The sequence below is a fragment of the Gavia stellata genome, chromosome 4, assembly GCF_030936135.1.
Source record: "Gavia stellata isolate bGavSte3 chromosome 4, bGavSte3.hap2, whole genome shotgun sequence".
NCBI lineage: Eukaryota > Metazoa > Chordata > Aves > Gaviiformes > Gaviidae > Gavia > Gavia stellata.
Genome location: NC_082597.1, coordinates 85312618 through 85329434, shown reverse-complemented (window position 1 = coordinate 85329434; position 16817 = coordinate 85312618). Strand labels below are relative to the sequence as shown.

Genomic DNA, 16817 nt, shown 5'->3' with positions numbered 1-16817 from the left:
AGACTGCTGACTTCAAGAAGACATCAGAACTGAACTCACTGCCCAATAGTCCTTTGAATAGGACATTGAAGTCTGGCCTTGCAAATGTTTTCTACAAATATATTGAAGCCCTACAGAAAGAAGCAGAAACAATAGAGAGCTGCACTTGATGGGGAAAAAAATAAATAAAAACTCGAACTGCTGTCTTCCTTCTATGAAAAAAATTCAGTCACTGCTGTAAATTTTGGGGGCAAAAATACATGTCTCTTTCATGAGCTGGGCTAATAACCCGTTACAACTATACAGAGATTTCTTATCTCATTGTTCACGTCTTCTTTTCTATTAAAATCCCAAACTCCAGTGCAACTATAGACTGCTAGTATTACACACACATCTATATAAAGCCCATTTTCAGTTCTGCTGAAAAACATTCCCAGCTTATTAGTCTGCGTGCTCTGGGAAATAAAACAAGTTAACATACAATCATCAGCTTGGCACCATTTTCACAGTGCTTCTGAGAACCGTAACTGGACTACATGACTTGAAATACCTTGTCCGTGGTGGTCATACACACCTCAGTAGCACTAAGACTCAAAGACACCAGAGGCCTTCAGCTCAACTCCCAACATAACAGGCAGTCGTTTTTCATTGAGATGTATCAAGTCCACTCATGAAAATAACCCTGATAATCAAACTTGATTCTAAAACTGCATGTGAACACTATACTAAGGAATGACCATAGTCTGCTACAACAAAATGCTGATGGGATAATAGAATGGGATGTAAATTTACTTTAGTTTACAATGCAGTCTGAAAAAGTCTTCCCAGGATGTGTCTTTTGAGTTGCCTTCCTACAACAGTAGCCAGCTCAAGTAACATACCTACCTTTTGTGCAATTTAACACAAATGTGGAAGATGGCAGGTATAAACATAGTGGTTCATATTCCATATTGAAAGAACAGAGGGGAGAGGAATTGCATCTCAGGCAGAGGTTTTGGACAGAAAATCTTGCTTTAATTTCCATTATGGTTCCTTCAGGTGTTTTCCCAATCACATTTCTGCTTATGCTAACTGCAGCTTCATCTTCATAGCCACTCAGAAAAATGTTCTACCTGACTGTTAACAAAAGAGCAGTTGCTGGCCTCATGTACTGCTGCAAATTCTTAGACACTTTCAGAAGTCACCTTCCACAGGATGGAAATGGACTTGTTCATTTCTAAAAGGAGAAAAAATTTACATTGGTTCTACTTGTCTATAAGATGCAGTAGGTCATAAAGGATTAGCAGCTAAATGACTCTGAATGTATGGTGAATAGGAAGGCTTACTGCCAGCAGCTAGGAGCCTGAGTTCAGTAGAGTAAGCAATGAGATCATGGAATGCAGTAATAGAAAGCCATGTAGACTACAGGAACACAAATGGTGACGAATTGAAAAATACAGGTTGTCTCAGATTCTTCATCTTCCTAGTGCAAAACAGAGAATGACAAGACTTCATACCTGAGTGAGCTACATACGTAACAACTGCATGGAATCATTCTGCCTCCTTTGCACAAGTATTTCTACACTCCTTTTTATACTGCAGATCCTTTGAGCAGCAAGACATGAGGGGAAAGAAGGACTGGCTGCAGAAGACAGTCTAGTTGACATATGGCACTGAGACTCACACCTCATAACTCATGATGCAGCAAGCAGGGAGTTACCTTTTCCTGAAGTTTTCCTCAGCTCCAGGTGAGGATTATATGCAGAGCTGCCCTGAGAACACTTACTAATTGAATACCACTCCTCCTAGCCCAGGCATGCTGTCAGGAGAGGGAATCAGTGTGCGAGCACTGTATAGAACAAGATCACTTCTGATGTCTAAATCTCATGGTCAAAAAGTAGTGATCCCAAGACCCATCATTTAGGAAACGCAAAGTTGTATAAGAAATTCATCAAACTACAGCTGGTGTATGGAAGGAGACGAAGCACACAAAGTGGCAGTGGTCAGACAGTCACACAGCCTAGAGACTGCCCTAAGCAATGGAATGCTATCGATGGAATAGTCGTTGGCAGGCCTAGTCAGCAGGCCAAGAGGACCATGCAGGACCATGCACACATGTCAGTGCTGTGTGGACAGACAGTTTATCAGAAAGGAGTATTCTGCTGTGGTTTTTTTAAACTAAATTTAAAAAAACAAGCAAAAACCCAACCCAAACCAAGGGCTGGGCTAAGGCACTGACATTTCATAGAAAAAACCCCCTGAATTCCCAGTTCTAAGTGGCCTTTGGAAATGAACTTCTTGTTTACCCTCACAATGTTTCTTCAGATACTGAAACAAAATGTTTTCAACAACCAGGCAGGAGACATTTTAAGGTTTCTTCTCCCCCCTCCCTGCTTGCTCTCAATTGTTTTTGGGAAAAAAAATAAATTATAAGAAACAAGATCTGAGGGAATGCCCAGTTCCTACCCAGCTGAGAGGATGTATTTGCAAGGGGCATGGCTGCCAAAACAGAGCAGGTAGGACAGGTTTATCCTCGCTGCCCTCGCTGACCTACCTGGCTTTTGCTGCGCTGAAGTCCAATGATGCTATACTTCGAAAATGTGACACGAAGTAAGTCATATAGCAAGCAAAAAGTATGCATTGATTAAATAATTTCAAAGGATGAAGCTCTGTTCTGTGCCCTAGACTTTTTATTAAAATGTACCACTTAGAAGTTATTATGTAACCATGGCATAATTTTATCATAATTTTTAAGATATGCTTGCTTCTTCTAAAAGAACTATATAATTATGACCAAGCATACCTATTTTTCCTACACTTTAATCTTTTTAATATGTACTTCAAGAAACTAAAAATGAGTAAGACTTAACAATGATACTAAAATTAGAAAACAACCACAGCTAGCTCTGAAGCAATAGCAGTGCAAGAAGGACTTTAGACTCCAAAGAAATGTACCTTCCAGCATATTGTTTTAATGACTATTACTGCATGGGTAATTCATTGGGAACATGCACGTACAAGCTAGAGCTGAAAAAAAAGTAATCTGTATTTCAAGTTGCTAATTAAAAGTCGTCTGAAACAATAATTAAAAAGTAAAGATATTTGTTCTCGTTATTTCTCAGATAGTGTAACAGCTACCAAAGCTGACTCAAAAGTATCAGAATATGAGAAAAGTCACTTTTTGGCAAAAAAACCTCCAACTTTTCAAAAAAAGAGTTGCTTTTTTTTTTAGACAATTGCTACCTTTCAGTGGATCTTCTTGTGTCATCTGTTACAAGGCTTAACTTCACTTTTCCTAAACAGTCCTTCAGACATAAGTCTCTGCACACATTGTCTGCAGTTACCACTCCTTTAGGTTGAGTCTCCCTTCTTTGCACCTTCAACATTTATCTGCAGTATATTTCCATCTCCCTCTTCATGCAATGGCTTAATTTGTCATGCTTTAACTTAAAAACAGAAAATGAAATAATTTTAGATTCTAAGAATAACGCATTACCCTTCAAAACTATTTCATGTTTTCCAAGGTCCTTTAGAATAGAGTAGAATAGAATAGAAATAGAAATAGAATAGAATAGAATAGAATAGAATAGAATAGAATAGAATAGAATAGAATAGAACAGAACAGAACAGAACAGAACAGTTTAGTCCACCTGCCTGACCAATTCAGGGCTGCCCAAAAGTTAACGCATATTAAGGGCATTGTCAAAATGCCTCTTGAACCACTCAAACACTTTGAACCACTCCCACGCATCCTGTCACTGGATCCCGGGGAGAAGAGACCAGCACTTCCCTCTCCATTTCTTCCGTCCTCAGGAAGCTGGAGAGAGCAATGAGGTCGTCCCTCAGCCTCCTTTTCTCCAAACTAGGCAAACCCGGAGTCCTTGGCCGCTCCTCACAGGACATGCCTTCCAGCCCTGCCGCAAGCTTTGTAGCCCTCCTCTGGCCACATTCAAGGACATTCACATCCTTCTTAAATGGTGGGGCCCAGAACTCACACAATACCTAAAGTAATACTCAAGGTGAGGTCCCCTTTGCCCCCTTACATTTGGCAGTGCTTCCTTCCCTACGGGCTGCTCTCTAGATGACGGTGAGTGTTCCGTTGATGGTTCTGTGTTTTTCTTATCCCTTTCCATCTCAGAAGAAGTAGTGCCATCTTCTCCAGTCCATCTGTTCAGCTGCTTATCAACCAGCCTGTCAAGAAGCTGGGGTAGGTGATCTTCCTCAATTGATATTATTCTTTGGAGATGTGGTGCTTTAGACATACCACCAGTGGCTCCAGCATCAGGCTCTACTGAGAGAATTCCATTCAGTCCAGCAGAATTCCTTCTCTTTGAGTTACTGAAAACATCATCTTCTTCAAATGAATGGCTAGACAGAGAAAAAATTAAGTACATCACAAAAATATATTGGACCTGGATTCCTATTGTTTTATTCTAGTGTAACTGAACTTAATCTCCCATGTTTTTTACTACAAAGTCTACTGAAAAGTCAGCTCATCATATAATGTGTGTATATATATAGCGTGCTTGATAATTATAAGCATCATGGGGAAAGTGAAAAACTTACAGGGAAAACCTGAACCAGAATACAAAATGTAAGATTAGCCTCATTTCTATCCTCATGGAACACCTAAAGTAAATTTTTCTACTGTGATTTCCTACTCCCCTCCCCCCTGTATTCCGGAAGAATAAAACAATCCCCCAACCCAGACCCTTTCTATGTGTAATCTAATTCTCTCTTTAGCAGGTAGGAGGGAGGTGGGTTTGTTTAATATGGATGAAAAAAAGGCTAAGTGGGGATTCAGCAGAAGGGGGAGTGTAGATAAAATAGATCCAGAGTCTTCTCAGATGTGTGCAATGACCACAGATGCAATCTGCAATAAGAGAAATGCTGACTTGATACAGGCAACAAAATTTCTTCATGAGACTGGTGCAGCAAGGGAACAGATGCCCAAAGAGGCTGTGGGACCTCCATCCAGATGTTCAAAAAAACAACTGAACAAGACCCTGAGCAACCTCATCTAGCTTTGGAGTTACTCCTGTTTGAGCAGGAGATTGGACTAGAGACATCAGAGGTCCTTCCCACCTAATTTTTTCTATGATTTTTGTGCCATAATTGCTTTTGCCAATTATACTCCACTTCTCAGTACTGAACTTACTAAACTGTGCTTCTGAAAGCTTTCCCTCCTTACAGCTCATGACCCTGTGCCTGCAGGGACATTGTCTTAGCTGCCATTTCATAGTGAAATAGGAGTCTTCTTTCCAGCTCCTGTTGTCTCAAAGGAAATATGCTAGTGTCTCACTGAAATGACCGTCTTGTTCCTGTTGATTTCAAGTTTACAACCCCATAGTTGAGAATTAAATTCTCCATGGTTTACTAGTTCCACATCCTATACTTTACAACAGGACTGCTACCCTCTACGATGAGAGGGGAGGAGGGAGGGGAGGAGGTATACTCTTTCAGGGAGTTACCAAGGTCATCGTACCACATCAACACAGGGTAATGAGCAAGCTTTTGTGCCTCCCAGCATATACTTATCCACAATGGGGAAGTCTCTTGCCTTTGCAGACAGTACACTTGTTTTACGTGAAAATTTGACTCTTTATTTCCAAATTTCTTAAAGAGCACAGTAATCTTACAGTGACAGACACTTTAGAAATACATGCTTTGAAAAGTCCAAAGGTATCAGAATGAAAACATTCCACATCATCTTTCTATAAACCTCATCGTACTCGAACAGGGAACACATGAAAAAAAGTTCTTACCTGTTAGGCAGCACCTTGCCCTCTATGTATTTCCCAATGACAGACCCTGATCTTTGCTTCCAGCTGGCTTTTGGAACACTTGTTTTGCATTTCTGCAGAAATACAGAATACTTCTTACTAGTTTACTCCCGTTGTTCATTAAAATTAACTGCCTTCATTCCTAATGCTTACATAATACAATGAATATGAAAGAAAAAATTGTAGAAAAAAATCCTAGCAGTATAAATGCTTCAAAATCCTGATTGATAAACAATCAGAACATGGAAACTCCAGATCCTGCAAGAATTCATCTTCTTTGTAAACTAAGTGGACCACAATAAAACAGCATAATGTCATGAAATGAAGTCAATAGATATATGGTGATTTACACTAGCAGCTTCTTGTAGGAATAAGAACACAAACAAGTGTAAACTAAGTGGCCTTATTCTTTTTAAGCCAGGGTACTTCTGGAACTTCTTAGGGGCCCATTCTTTGCTGCTCGATTAAAAGGTAATGTGATCTGCTCTTTCCCAGTACCAATAGGTATTCAGGTACTGATTTGGGTACTCAGATATTGTACTGTTGTACAAACATTTCAGGATATTAGCTACTCTTGACTGAACAGATTAACACAATTTAATTGTTCAATTTTTAGGCTATTTCGTCCTCTCATGATTGCATCCTTAGCTTCTTATAAAATACATTCATCACTCTCAAGATAGCTCCAACTTTATAATTCTAAAAATATAGCTCTTAAAATTGTTCAGCAAATTTAAAAATCTTATCCTCAAGTGAGAAAAAAGATGATATAAATTAAGAATGGGGCAAGATTTAAGTAGCACAAGAGTCTTTCTCCTGCACAGCCTTCTGATCCCCTTCTTTTGAGGCTGTTCTGGTATGTGTTTGCTCAACACTGGGTTTGAAAATAATAGTTGTTTACCTGTAAAAATATGTCACGTTCATCTTTGAGATGTTTGTTCCTCTCCCTGCAAAGAGAACACAAATAAAGGAAACACTGAGTCCAAGTATTTAGAACTGCTGACTTTTCTGCTCAACACTAACAGACAGACCGGACAGCTGGCAGTGCAAAAGGCAAGACAAATGCACTTTAATTTGGCATATCTTCACCCTTAATCATGCTTTATTTATATTCTCACCACAGCCAGTTCCCTGTCTGGGCCACCGAATCTCCAGCAGGGCTATGCTGATTAAAGCCTGCTGGCATCTGGCCCTCATTCTGCAGTTTATCAAAACAAATGCCTTAACACATAGAAATCCGTTCTGGTCAATATGCCTTCATTTACTCTAAAGTAAATGTTTAAAGCTTTTCACAGTAAAGATGACTTCTTAATGTGGAGAGGGTGTAATGAACACTACCTCTTACTCATCTGGTGACAGCTGTGAAGGCCAGTTATGACCCTCTGAGGGCTACAGTTGTGGCTGCCACGGAAAAGTCTCCCTAAGAAAACATCCATCTTCTATTCATTACGCGGAAGAGATGAAAATGTCAAGAAATGGAGACTCCAAGCAATCAGCCAGCTCTGATCGGATCTGACAATATACCTGCTTAGTACATCATTCATCATCTCCATCTATTGCTGGCCTGGCCACAAAAGAGACTGAGCAGCCATTACAGCTTTGGTGAACAGAAGCAACCTCTGCTGTCAGATGTTTCTATCTATGGCCCCACTACCAGCAGCAGGCAAGATCACACCACATGGAGTGGCCTATGGGAAACACACTGCAAAGTAAGAGCCTTTCCTCAAGCATGGGAGCTTTTTAGGTAACTTTAAAATGAGGCCTCCTGAAGGAAATGCAGTGAAGGAAAGCCTACAGGCAAGCACAGTCTATAGCCCATGCAAACTTGCCATTGAGCAAACAAAAACTAACATTGCCGCATATTAGAAAGAGGGTTACAATTGCCTGAACACAACTCCAAACTTTGAAGTCTATCAATACAGAAATGTTACAGAGAAAATTTGCTAACTATATTTTGATATCATCTTACGTATATTCTTTTGGGGAACGAATCTTTGTTTTGGCTGTACTCCCATCACTTTAGAAACAACAGAGCCTTTTAGTAAGCCTCAAGCCTCCTGCGGCCAGGCTTCTACCACAGAACCAGCTTAGAACAGTTCACCATTGTTTTGTTTTACATTTGCCTTTTGGAACAGAGATTGTCCTACAATACCAAAATGCCAAAACAAAGCAAATCTTTCATGTGTACTGCCTTCTACTGTGTGCGAGAACGGGACCATTTTTACTATCTTTTGTGTCATTATCCTGTGGTGGGCTGACCTTGATGGCTGCCAGATACATGCCCAGCTGCTCTCTCACTCCCCCTCCTCAACAGGACAGGGGAAGAAGGTAAGATGGGAATGCTTGTGGGTCAAGGTAAAGACAGGAAGATGGCTTACCAACTACCATCACAGACAAAACAGACTCAACTGTAGGATGATGAGAAACAAAGACAAAACTAAAATCACCTTCTCCCCACCTCCCTTTCTTCCCAGGCTCAACTTCGCTCCTGCACTCTAGACTCTTCTACCTCCTTCCCAACCCTGAGCGGCGCAGGGGGATGGGGAATAGGGGGGTTGTGGTCAGTCCATAACAGCTCCTCTCTGCTGCTCCTTCCTCCTCACACTTTTCCCTCGCTCCAGTGTGGGTTCCCTCCCACAGGTTACAGTCCTTCACAAACTGCGCCAGTGTGGATCCTTTCCATGGGGCACAGTCCTTCAGGAACAGACTGCTCCAGTGTGGGTCCCCCGTGGGCCGCAGTTCCTCCCATGGGAGGAACTGTTCCTGCATGGGCTCCTCTCCATGGGCTGTAGCTCCTGCCAGGAACCTGCTCCTGCGTGGGCTCTGCGCAGGCCGCCTGGGAATCTCTGCTCCGGCACCTGGAGCACCTCCTGCCCCTCCTTCTTCACTGACCTGGGTGTCTGCAGGGCTGTTTCTCATACATTTTTTTCTTACTCCTCTCTCTCAATTGCTGCGCAGTGTTTTCTACCCTTTCTCACACAGGCTTTCCAGAGGTGCCCCCAGCTTGGCTGAGGGGCTCAGCTGTGCCCTGCGGTGGATCCACTGGAGCCTGCTGGAATCAGCTGCGTTTGGCACGGGGCAGCCCCGGCCTCTCCTCTCTGGCACGAGGCCGCCCCTGCAGCACCCCACTGCCAACACCTGGACACCTACACCCAGTACGTACCCCAACATAATTTCATCCTCAATGCAACTCCTTAGCATGATGCAAGAAGTTCTTGAATGTAAGGTCTGCACTACCTTAAAAAATCCAGCTGCTTCAGAAGTCCCGACTTCTCTCTCTGTAAGGTTTCTGTCACTCGATACACTTCCCTGTAATGAAAAGAAATAACTAAAATTCTTCTAACAATGGTAACAACACTGCTAAAATGCTTCCCCCTAGGAGTAACCACATTTAAGACTTCAGCTTCTCCAAACCTGTAGACTTTATTTGCATGAATGGTTACTAATTTTTAAAAAGTTTATTCAGTATAAGGCCCACAGTACCACAGCAGTTTGAGTTAGCAGAGGAAGGAGTAGAGGTTCTTTTAAAAAAAAAAAAAGCTTTATAATGTCTTAATCCAGAGAGCTTAATATACGCTGATACTGGCACTTGCATCATTCAGAGAAGACATACTGCTAAAATCCTTCTCACTCATGGCCACTGAAGACCATGTAACATTTTATCCAAAATTAGAGTTTATCCTGCTGCTGGAACCGTGTGTCAGGCTCACACATCTGCATTCCTACAATTTCTTTTCAGTTCCTGACTTTAACAGTTATGCAGCCTTAAACATTGGACACAACGTTTCAGATCTTTACAGTAGATTTACACCATTTACTTTGACTTAATGCAACTCGGTGTCTGGCCTTAAATGTTTTTTGCCTTTCAGTGAAGCCTCAAGTTCTTCCTGTGCACAGTCTGAACATTACACCTGCTTCAACAGCTCCGGTCTTACCAGACTGATACAGATGTTTAAAGCAACACTGCAGGTGCAGTTGAGTAGGGCTGAGCTCTAATTCCATAAAACATTATTGAATCCAAAGTGCTTTGTAAATGCAGTAGTATTACTCAGCAGTCTGACCACTGTGCAGATTTCCTTTGTAGCTTTAAAACCAGATCATTCCACAGTCTTTGCTCTGGATCTGAAAAGAGAGGCCTTGAAGAGGAAACAAACCATCTTGAGGAGGAATACTTCTACTCTCTACTTCCAAAACACACATCAAACATGCAAACCTAAAATTAGTGTTCTTAATGCAGTGGCCGTTCTTTAACAATCATTTATCAAAGTTCATTGTCTATACCCTCAAGAAAAAATAAATTAGTAACAACTAAGTAGAGTTTGGCACAAAGCTTAACAGAAAAAGAATATGACATTTGATCTAATATTCTGCTCTATCCTGAAATATGCCAAACAGCTCTGAGTTACGTAGTTCATTGCTGAAATATATAGAGTCTGGCAAGATATGCACCACAGTCTGGCATCCATGTGCTCTCCATCGGCAACAAGAGGGTTTTACAGATCCCCGAGTGTTTTTTTAAAACTATCGTCCATTAAATGGACTTCAGCGAACATTTCTGCCAATTACAGCTTCAGGGTAATGCAAATTTTGCTTTGTGCAGAAGGCTGGAGCAAGACAGGTAGATTGATCTGTCACTTGAAGGCCATTTCTATCCCTCAAAATATGAATTGTACATATTTCTTCTTGAAAAATATTTTTTAATTCAGAGTCAGAATCTGAAATCCAAAACATTTGAACTGGAAGCCCCAGAATGATGGTTCTGGATCACCCTAAGACCTCGTGTGAATTGTGATTTAGGTGCATAAGCTATGTTTTATCTCGCAAGCCAGGCTCCTTGGTCAGAAATTATGTACTCGACTTGCTTTTGATGAAGAAAAGAAGCACATCCTAGCCGCCTCATAGCCTGAGTACATTCTGAGAAGCAAGTTTCAGATGGACTGAGCTTTGAGGAGGATGAAGCATCATGTGCCACAACTGTAATTTCTGTAAGGAATCCCACTGATATTTCAAAACTAACACAAACTTTTTAACCAATTAAACTGATTTTTAATTCCAAACACCCTCAACAAATGGGGGGTGAGAGGTGGGAGAACACTGACATTTTGAAGTAGCAAAAGATTCTGTAGAAGCCAGATATGCTACAGAAAACATGCTGAATTACTTGGGGGAAAATGACTAGAACTGCACTTGGTTTTGCTGGTGCTTTCTGCTTATGACAGAAACTTAAATCACAGCACTGAACACCCGGAGAAGGAGTCTCACTGGCACACTAAGCAAATGCACTAGAACCACTGCAGCTGGAGACTTACATTTCCTTCTCCTCATGTAGTCTTGATGCCTCCTCCTGAAGCACCTGTAACTGTTGTTGAGCCAGGCTTAGTTCGTGAGATGTTCTCTCCAGGTCTCTCAGCAGCTCCTGGTTAGTCAGCTTCAGCTTGGTGTTCTCTTCTTTGGTTTCTTCTTTCCCACTGAGAAGTTCTGTACATTGCTGCTCTAACTGGGATGGAAGAAAAGTATTACAACTAACTAAGGCATCTTAGTTTTGAGGCTTTCAATTCAAATCTTAGAGGTTAGTTGAATAGGGAAACTATTTCTATCAAAGCCAACATATGAATAAAACACATATGGTGCTCTTCCACTGCTCTGTGTACAGATATAATTACCGTACACAAAGACAAAGCCATTCCACTCTATGACTGAATTTCATCAAGTTCAAAAATGCACCAGGACAAACCACAAAAAAAGGTGTTTACAGACCAGATTAGCAGTACTTAGTTGACACTCACAACTGCTATTTTAGACAACTTCCCACAATGACAAGGCCTACACAGAGCAATTCAGAGTTCTGCCAGAAAACTGTTAGATTTAAATGTCATAGCTGATAAACCTTCCCATCCCCAGTGATATCAACAAGCAGTAACCTTTCTGCCATCTCAGCTAAATATGCTGAGAAGTGTGAATTTAGAGCATTTTTATTCACTTTTATATTCACGCTCCAAAGTATATACAAAGAAAAGATACACCTTCCCTGTGAAACAGGTAACAGCAGATGACAGTGGTTTGTGGTATGTAAAGAAGGTCCACCTGCTTCTCCCTGGCTAACTGAGCAAATTAAGATGACAGAGCAGAAGTTAAGCTGACTAAAATTGGTCCACTTCATATTAGGGATGGCACTGCTGACCTGAAGATACAAAAGCTTTTTTTTTCTCCCCAGTATGCATTTTAAGGGATGTAAAACATACTAGGAGCATTACAATGATACCAGTTCAATCCTCCAGATCTGAGACACAACAGAGAATTTTGTTAGAACTCTCATTTTGCACACCCCAACCAGTAGAGCTCACCCAACCCAAAACCTCTCCTTACCCAGCTCTGCCAGTCTGTTCACACTCCACAGCACTGCTGTTGTTCTAGTCTTGGTTTTGAATGCAACCTTAAGGCCCACGTTCAAAACAAAAGCAGAAAATACTTTCTAGCTGGGATTGTGAAAGGTCAGGAACAAGAGTAGAGTAGGAGCACTTATCTCAGCAGGAGCACCAGCTTAACGTATTGCTGAACCGTAGCCTCAGCAGGCTCGCAGTTCATATGGAACACCGACTAGCTGAGCATCAAATTACTGCTGAGCAATGTTGGTTTACATTGATAGATCACTTCAGTTCCTGAGTACTGTTTCCAGCCCTTGACAGAATGAAGTTACCTATTCTAAGTAAAAGACCAGATGCTTCAGGTACTAGAAGACAAGACTTTCCTATCCAGAGGAGTGGTTTTGGGAGAAGGAAAAAGTGATCACACAAAGATGAACTTTCAAAAAGCTAAAGAGCAACAAATTGCAGGCAGAAATCCCACTTACAGAATACTATGGCCATCTGAAAACTTACACAGAGACTGGCCTGGAAATGTAACTGCAATGGTAGCCATCATCAGCTCCCAGAATCATAGGTACTGATGTTAGAAATAATTGCTATGAATCCTGGTGCTACAAATTGGCTCCCACGGTCATCAGGCAGATGAAAATTGATTGGGAAAGACTCATGGACCACAGTCATGTTTAAGAAAATCTAGGAAGCAGAGAGAATTAACCAATTACTACAGGTCAAGCAAAGACACAGTAGCTGATGGTGTATAGTCTCTTTTTTGACAAAAAAGGGACGAAAAACTCACAAGTTTAAAATTGAGTAAAGAGCTGAGATTGTCCAACACAAACAAACTGTTGCTGAGGACAGCTATTGTTGTCCCTCAAAGACACATACATTAAGCAGTCTCCATGCAGTCCCTTGGTTTTTTCCTATTTATTTCAGGTGCGCGTGAAAGATGAAACATTTATACAGTGTTATAAGGCTGTGGATTATTTTGTTCATTGTGGCTTTCTTAACAATCCTATCACTTGATTTACATTTTTGAGTGCTACTGATCCATGTTCTCATGGATCTCTCACTCAGAATCCCAAGATCATGCTCTTCAGTGGCTGTCACCAGCACAAAACCCATCATTTTATGTGAGAAGCCCAGCAACTCTCCTGCATTTTACCTGGGCCACACCTACTTTCTTCCCCTAAGACAAGATTCTGTGCCCTAGATGTTATGCTGGACATCCTCTGTCCCCAGCACCTCCTTCTGAGACATGCCATCACGCATCCCTTGAGGAACACTATTGAGAATATCTTGTGCTTCATCTAAGCCACGTAGAGCAAGCTGACAATTCAAGATCATGGTAGCCAGCAAAAAGGCCTAGCCAAGGGAACCTTGGCCTACAGAAGGCCAGTCAACATGGAATCAGATCAGTCTTTCAGTCACACCAGGCAGAAGACCCACATAAAGGGAGACTGCCTCTGGCTAAATCGGCAGAACTGACACCAAACTCATCCTGGCTGGAGGTTCCCTTTCACATTTTTGATAATAATTTCACAGGAATAATTACATTGTATTTAAAAAAAAAAAAAAAAAAAAGAAAGAAAAGAAAAAGACTTATTAATGAAGTTTGGAAAAAAGCATTTGTATTACTCCCAAGAGGTTCTCTCATATAACCAAGCATGGAATTAATTAAACCAAGCTACCATTACTGTCTGCAACAATAGATTTAATTATCAAAGTATATTTCTATGCAAGAGGAGGCGGCAAAAGTGACAGAGCACTCTCTGGATAAGGCAAACATTAGACAGGTGGAAGCTAACCTAGCACACACTGATAGCTAGGTGAATGAAGACTAATACCAAAAAATAAGTGGGGTTATAGTATTATAAAAACAGATCTGAGGAAAGATGAGAGTCACTCTCAGAGTCGATCATTAGCAATTAGAAAAATATATGTACAAAATACTGCCTTTAACTACACTGAGTTAAGCATTCAAATAAACAGGATAGGCTGCTACACCAGAAAAAAAAAAATCAAATATTGCGTCTAAGATTGACAATGGGTACCAATCAGCTGGTTGAATGACAAAAGTTTCAAATACCATCAATCATTTGAATAAAATTATCCCACTCATCGCATCATTAGAAGTAGTGAAATGCCTTTGTCCAACACAGCCTCCTTTCCATAAAAATAAAATGAGATAGGTTAAGTTTTATGGCACTATGAAGACCCTGCCCTTCAAAAACACCCTTGTTGAGACTCATGCAAATTCATAAGGGAGAGGGGAAGTGATAAATAATAGAAATTACAAATAAAATAGAAAACACAGTAATACCATTAATAATGAACAATGCAATGAATAGAAAAGGAAAACATAAAATTAGATAAAAAATAATGCTAATAACGCCAACATTTTTTTATGTTCTCCAAGATAAGCAATAGCAGACAATAGGCAACGTAGACAATAATCATTAGATAAAACTTCCTGATACTGCTGCCTGCATTACTTGATTAGACCAGGCTTAAAATTGAGTGTAAGCCTTTGAATAGCTTCTGTGGTTACTATGCCAATTTTAGAACACAGATATTTTAGAGAACCACAGGAAAAGGTTGATAACTAAGGTTTAAACATAGCTTTAAAGCAAAAAAAAAAAAAAAACCAAAAAAAAAAAACCACCACCAGCCGGAAAAGGAGAATATTAAAATATAATAATTACAAAACTACAGTAATTTCTTATATTTTTGCAGTTAGCTTCAGACTAAAAATGCCTGATTTTTGTGCCCCCCCAGATATCTGCAAAGCATAGATTATTTCCCTGTAGTGCTGCAATGTGGTGAACAGCCTGCATAAAACCACATCTGTTCTGGTTCACAGCGGTACTGAACAAAGGTAATTAACATCAGGCAGCTGATTTCAATTATGTAATGGCCTTTTAGTTCAGTCCTATATCCTCATCAGCTAAACCTGCATAATTATAGTAAGCTAGAGGTTTGTCTCCCCTCTTACTCAAGTACAATCCTACAATTCCCATCAGCTTCAGCAGCACCTGGATTCATTCCTCAGAAAAGGATCTAAAAACTACACAGAACTAGGAAACTGCCCTCAAACTTCTTTTTCCTCTTCCTTCCCTTCCCCTCTTACTTCTCTCCTACTTCCCAGGACTGGCACTCCCAAGCACTGCTGCCTGGAAAAGAAATTTTTACATGTATTTTATATTCATATTCTATGAAGGGAGTTGGTTTCACAGCATTCCATTTCAGCCCTTTAAATTCCAGTGCTACCCCCTCTCCCTATCACTAGTCTTTCATGCATTGACCTTGGAGACACTTTACAGCAAGGTCACGCATGCAGAGATACTCTGCTTCCCCAAGCAGGTCATGCATTTTAAGAAGTGAAATACATCAGGCTTTAATATGAGAACTTGACAAGCTGTTACCATGCAAGAGAACCATGGACTGCTATAAAACTGTTATCGCAGAGAGGTGTATCAGGAGCAGGTTGTTCAGGAGCAAGCATTTCAAGTTCGTAGTGCGGAATCGTCCAAAACAAGTAAATGAGGAGTTGGTACAAGCTTTGAGCAAAGGTGTACACCGTAAGACCCAAATCATTGTTCTCTGCTCTTGAGGTGTATGGGCATTAAGCCAGTTCCTAGCACACTGAAGGCAGTGGAATTCTGCTACATTTTCATAAAATTAACCCAGTACCTGGGAAGAATACCTGGACCATTTTTTTTCATTTTATCATGTAAAAGGAAAACTGCTTTAGAAATAGAGAGTAACATTTTTCCTAAGCACATGCGTAGAAGTCTTGCAGTCATAACTCCACTTTTAAATACATTCAGGTACCTACACTCATACCTCAAAAGCAACAGAGGGTCACAGTTTGGCGGAACCATATCACACCAACTTGCATTTTTGGGACCTAAAACAGTATCGAAAGAAAATCATACGAGCAAATAAAAATGCTCTATTATTTAACTCTGAAGGATATTGGTTAATACCCTTTTCTGTTTTTGAACCAATTGTTCCAGTTCTTGTTCTTTTGACAGGAGCTTGCACTGTAGCTCTTGACTGTAGGACTGAAACCTCTCTGTGTCCTGCAAAATTCAAAGAGGAAATGTATTAACAGAACAGCACAATTTCATCAGCAGGGGGAGACATAAGGCATCAGGCATGAAAATAATAGGCAAGCTTTTCACAGTGAACATAATGAGCTCTTGACAGAACTCAGTTTAGGGATGGTATCACTCATGACTCTAGACGATGCGCTTCTGCAAACCAGTGTAGTCCAGCAAGTTCAATGACTGCAGTTGCTACAGGATGTGCTGACTGCACGTGAGTAGGCATCAAGTCTACAAAGTGGAGGCACAAGACTTAGGAACTTAGCCAACCTAAATCAATGAAGCTAGAATGCATCCTCCCATTTCCAGCTACACATACCCTCATCCTCTTACACACTAGCATTCATGCTCATTGGTTGCAGCAGTGCGCTGTTTCAGAGAGCTAAACAAGCAGAAAAAAACCAGCAAAAAAGTGAATAGCTTTCTGCGCATTTGGTTTCCTGAACCAGACAACTGCTGACACAGAGAAGTGATGAGAATGCACTGATGGAAACAACCTGGACAAATTTAAATTATTATGGAGTCATACTGTAACTCACATACAAGATATCAGGATTGACATGGGAGATACAGGCTGCTGACACACAGCACAGCAACTCATGTTG

At 40.7% G+C, this 16817-nt stretch overlaps 1 protein-coding gene across 1 annotated transcript in view; it reads right to left on the bottom strand.

Annotated features, from left to right (window-relative positions):
• Nucleotides 1-16817, bottom strand: part of CRACR2A (calcium release activated channel regulator 2A) — a 53537-nt gene that overhangs the window by 13364 nt on the left and 23356 nt on the right. Inside the window, exons 6-11 of the mRNA XM_059816735.1 lie at nucleotides 16093-16188; nucleotides 11051-11238; nucleotides 8979-9050; nucleotides 6643-6688; nucleotides 5724-5815; nucleotides 4002-4326 (exon numbers count right to left, since the gene is read on the bottom strand). Of these exons, the coding sequence (XP_059672718.1) occupies nucleotides 4002-4326; nucleotides 5724-5815; nucleotides 6643-6688; nucleotides 8979-9050; nucleotides 11051-11238; nucleotides 16093-16188 (819 nt within the window). The remainder of the gene's footprint in view (nucleotides 1-4001; nucleotides 4327-5723; nucleotides 5816-6642; nucleotides 6689-8978; nucleotides 9051-11050; nucleotides 11239-16092; nucleotides 16189-16817) is intronic.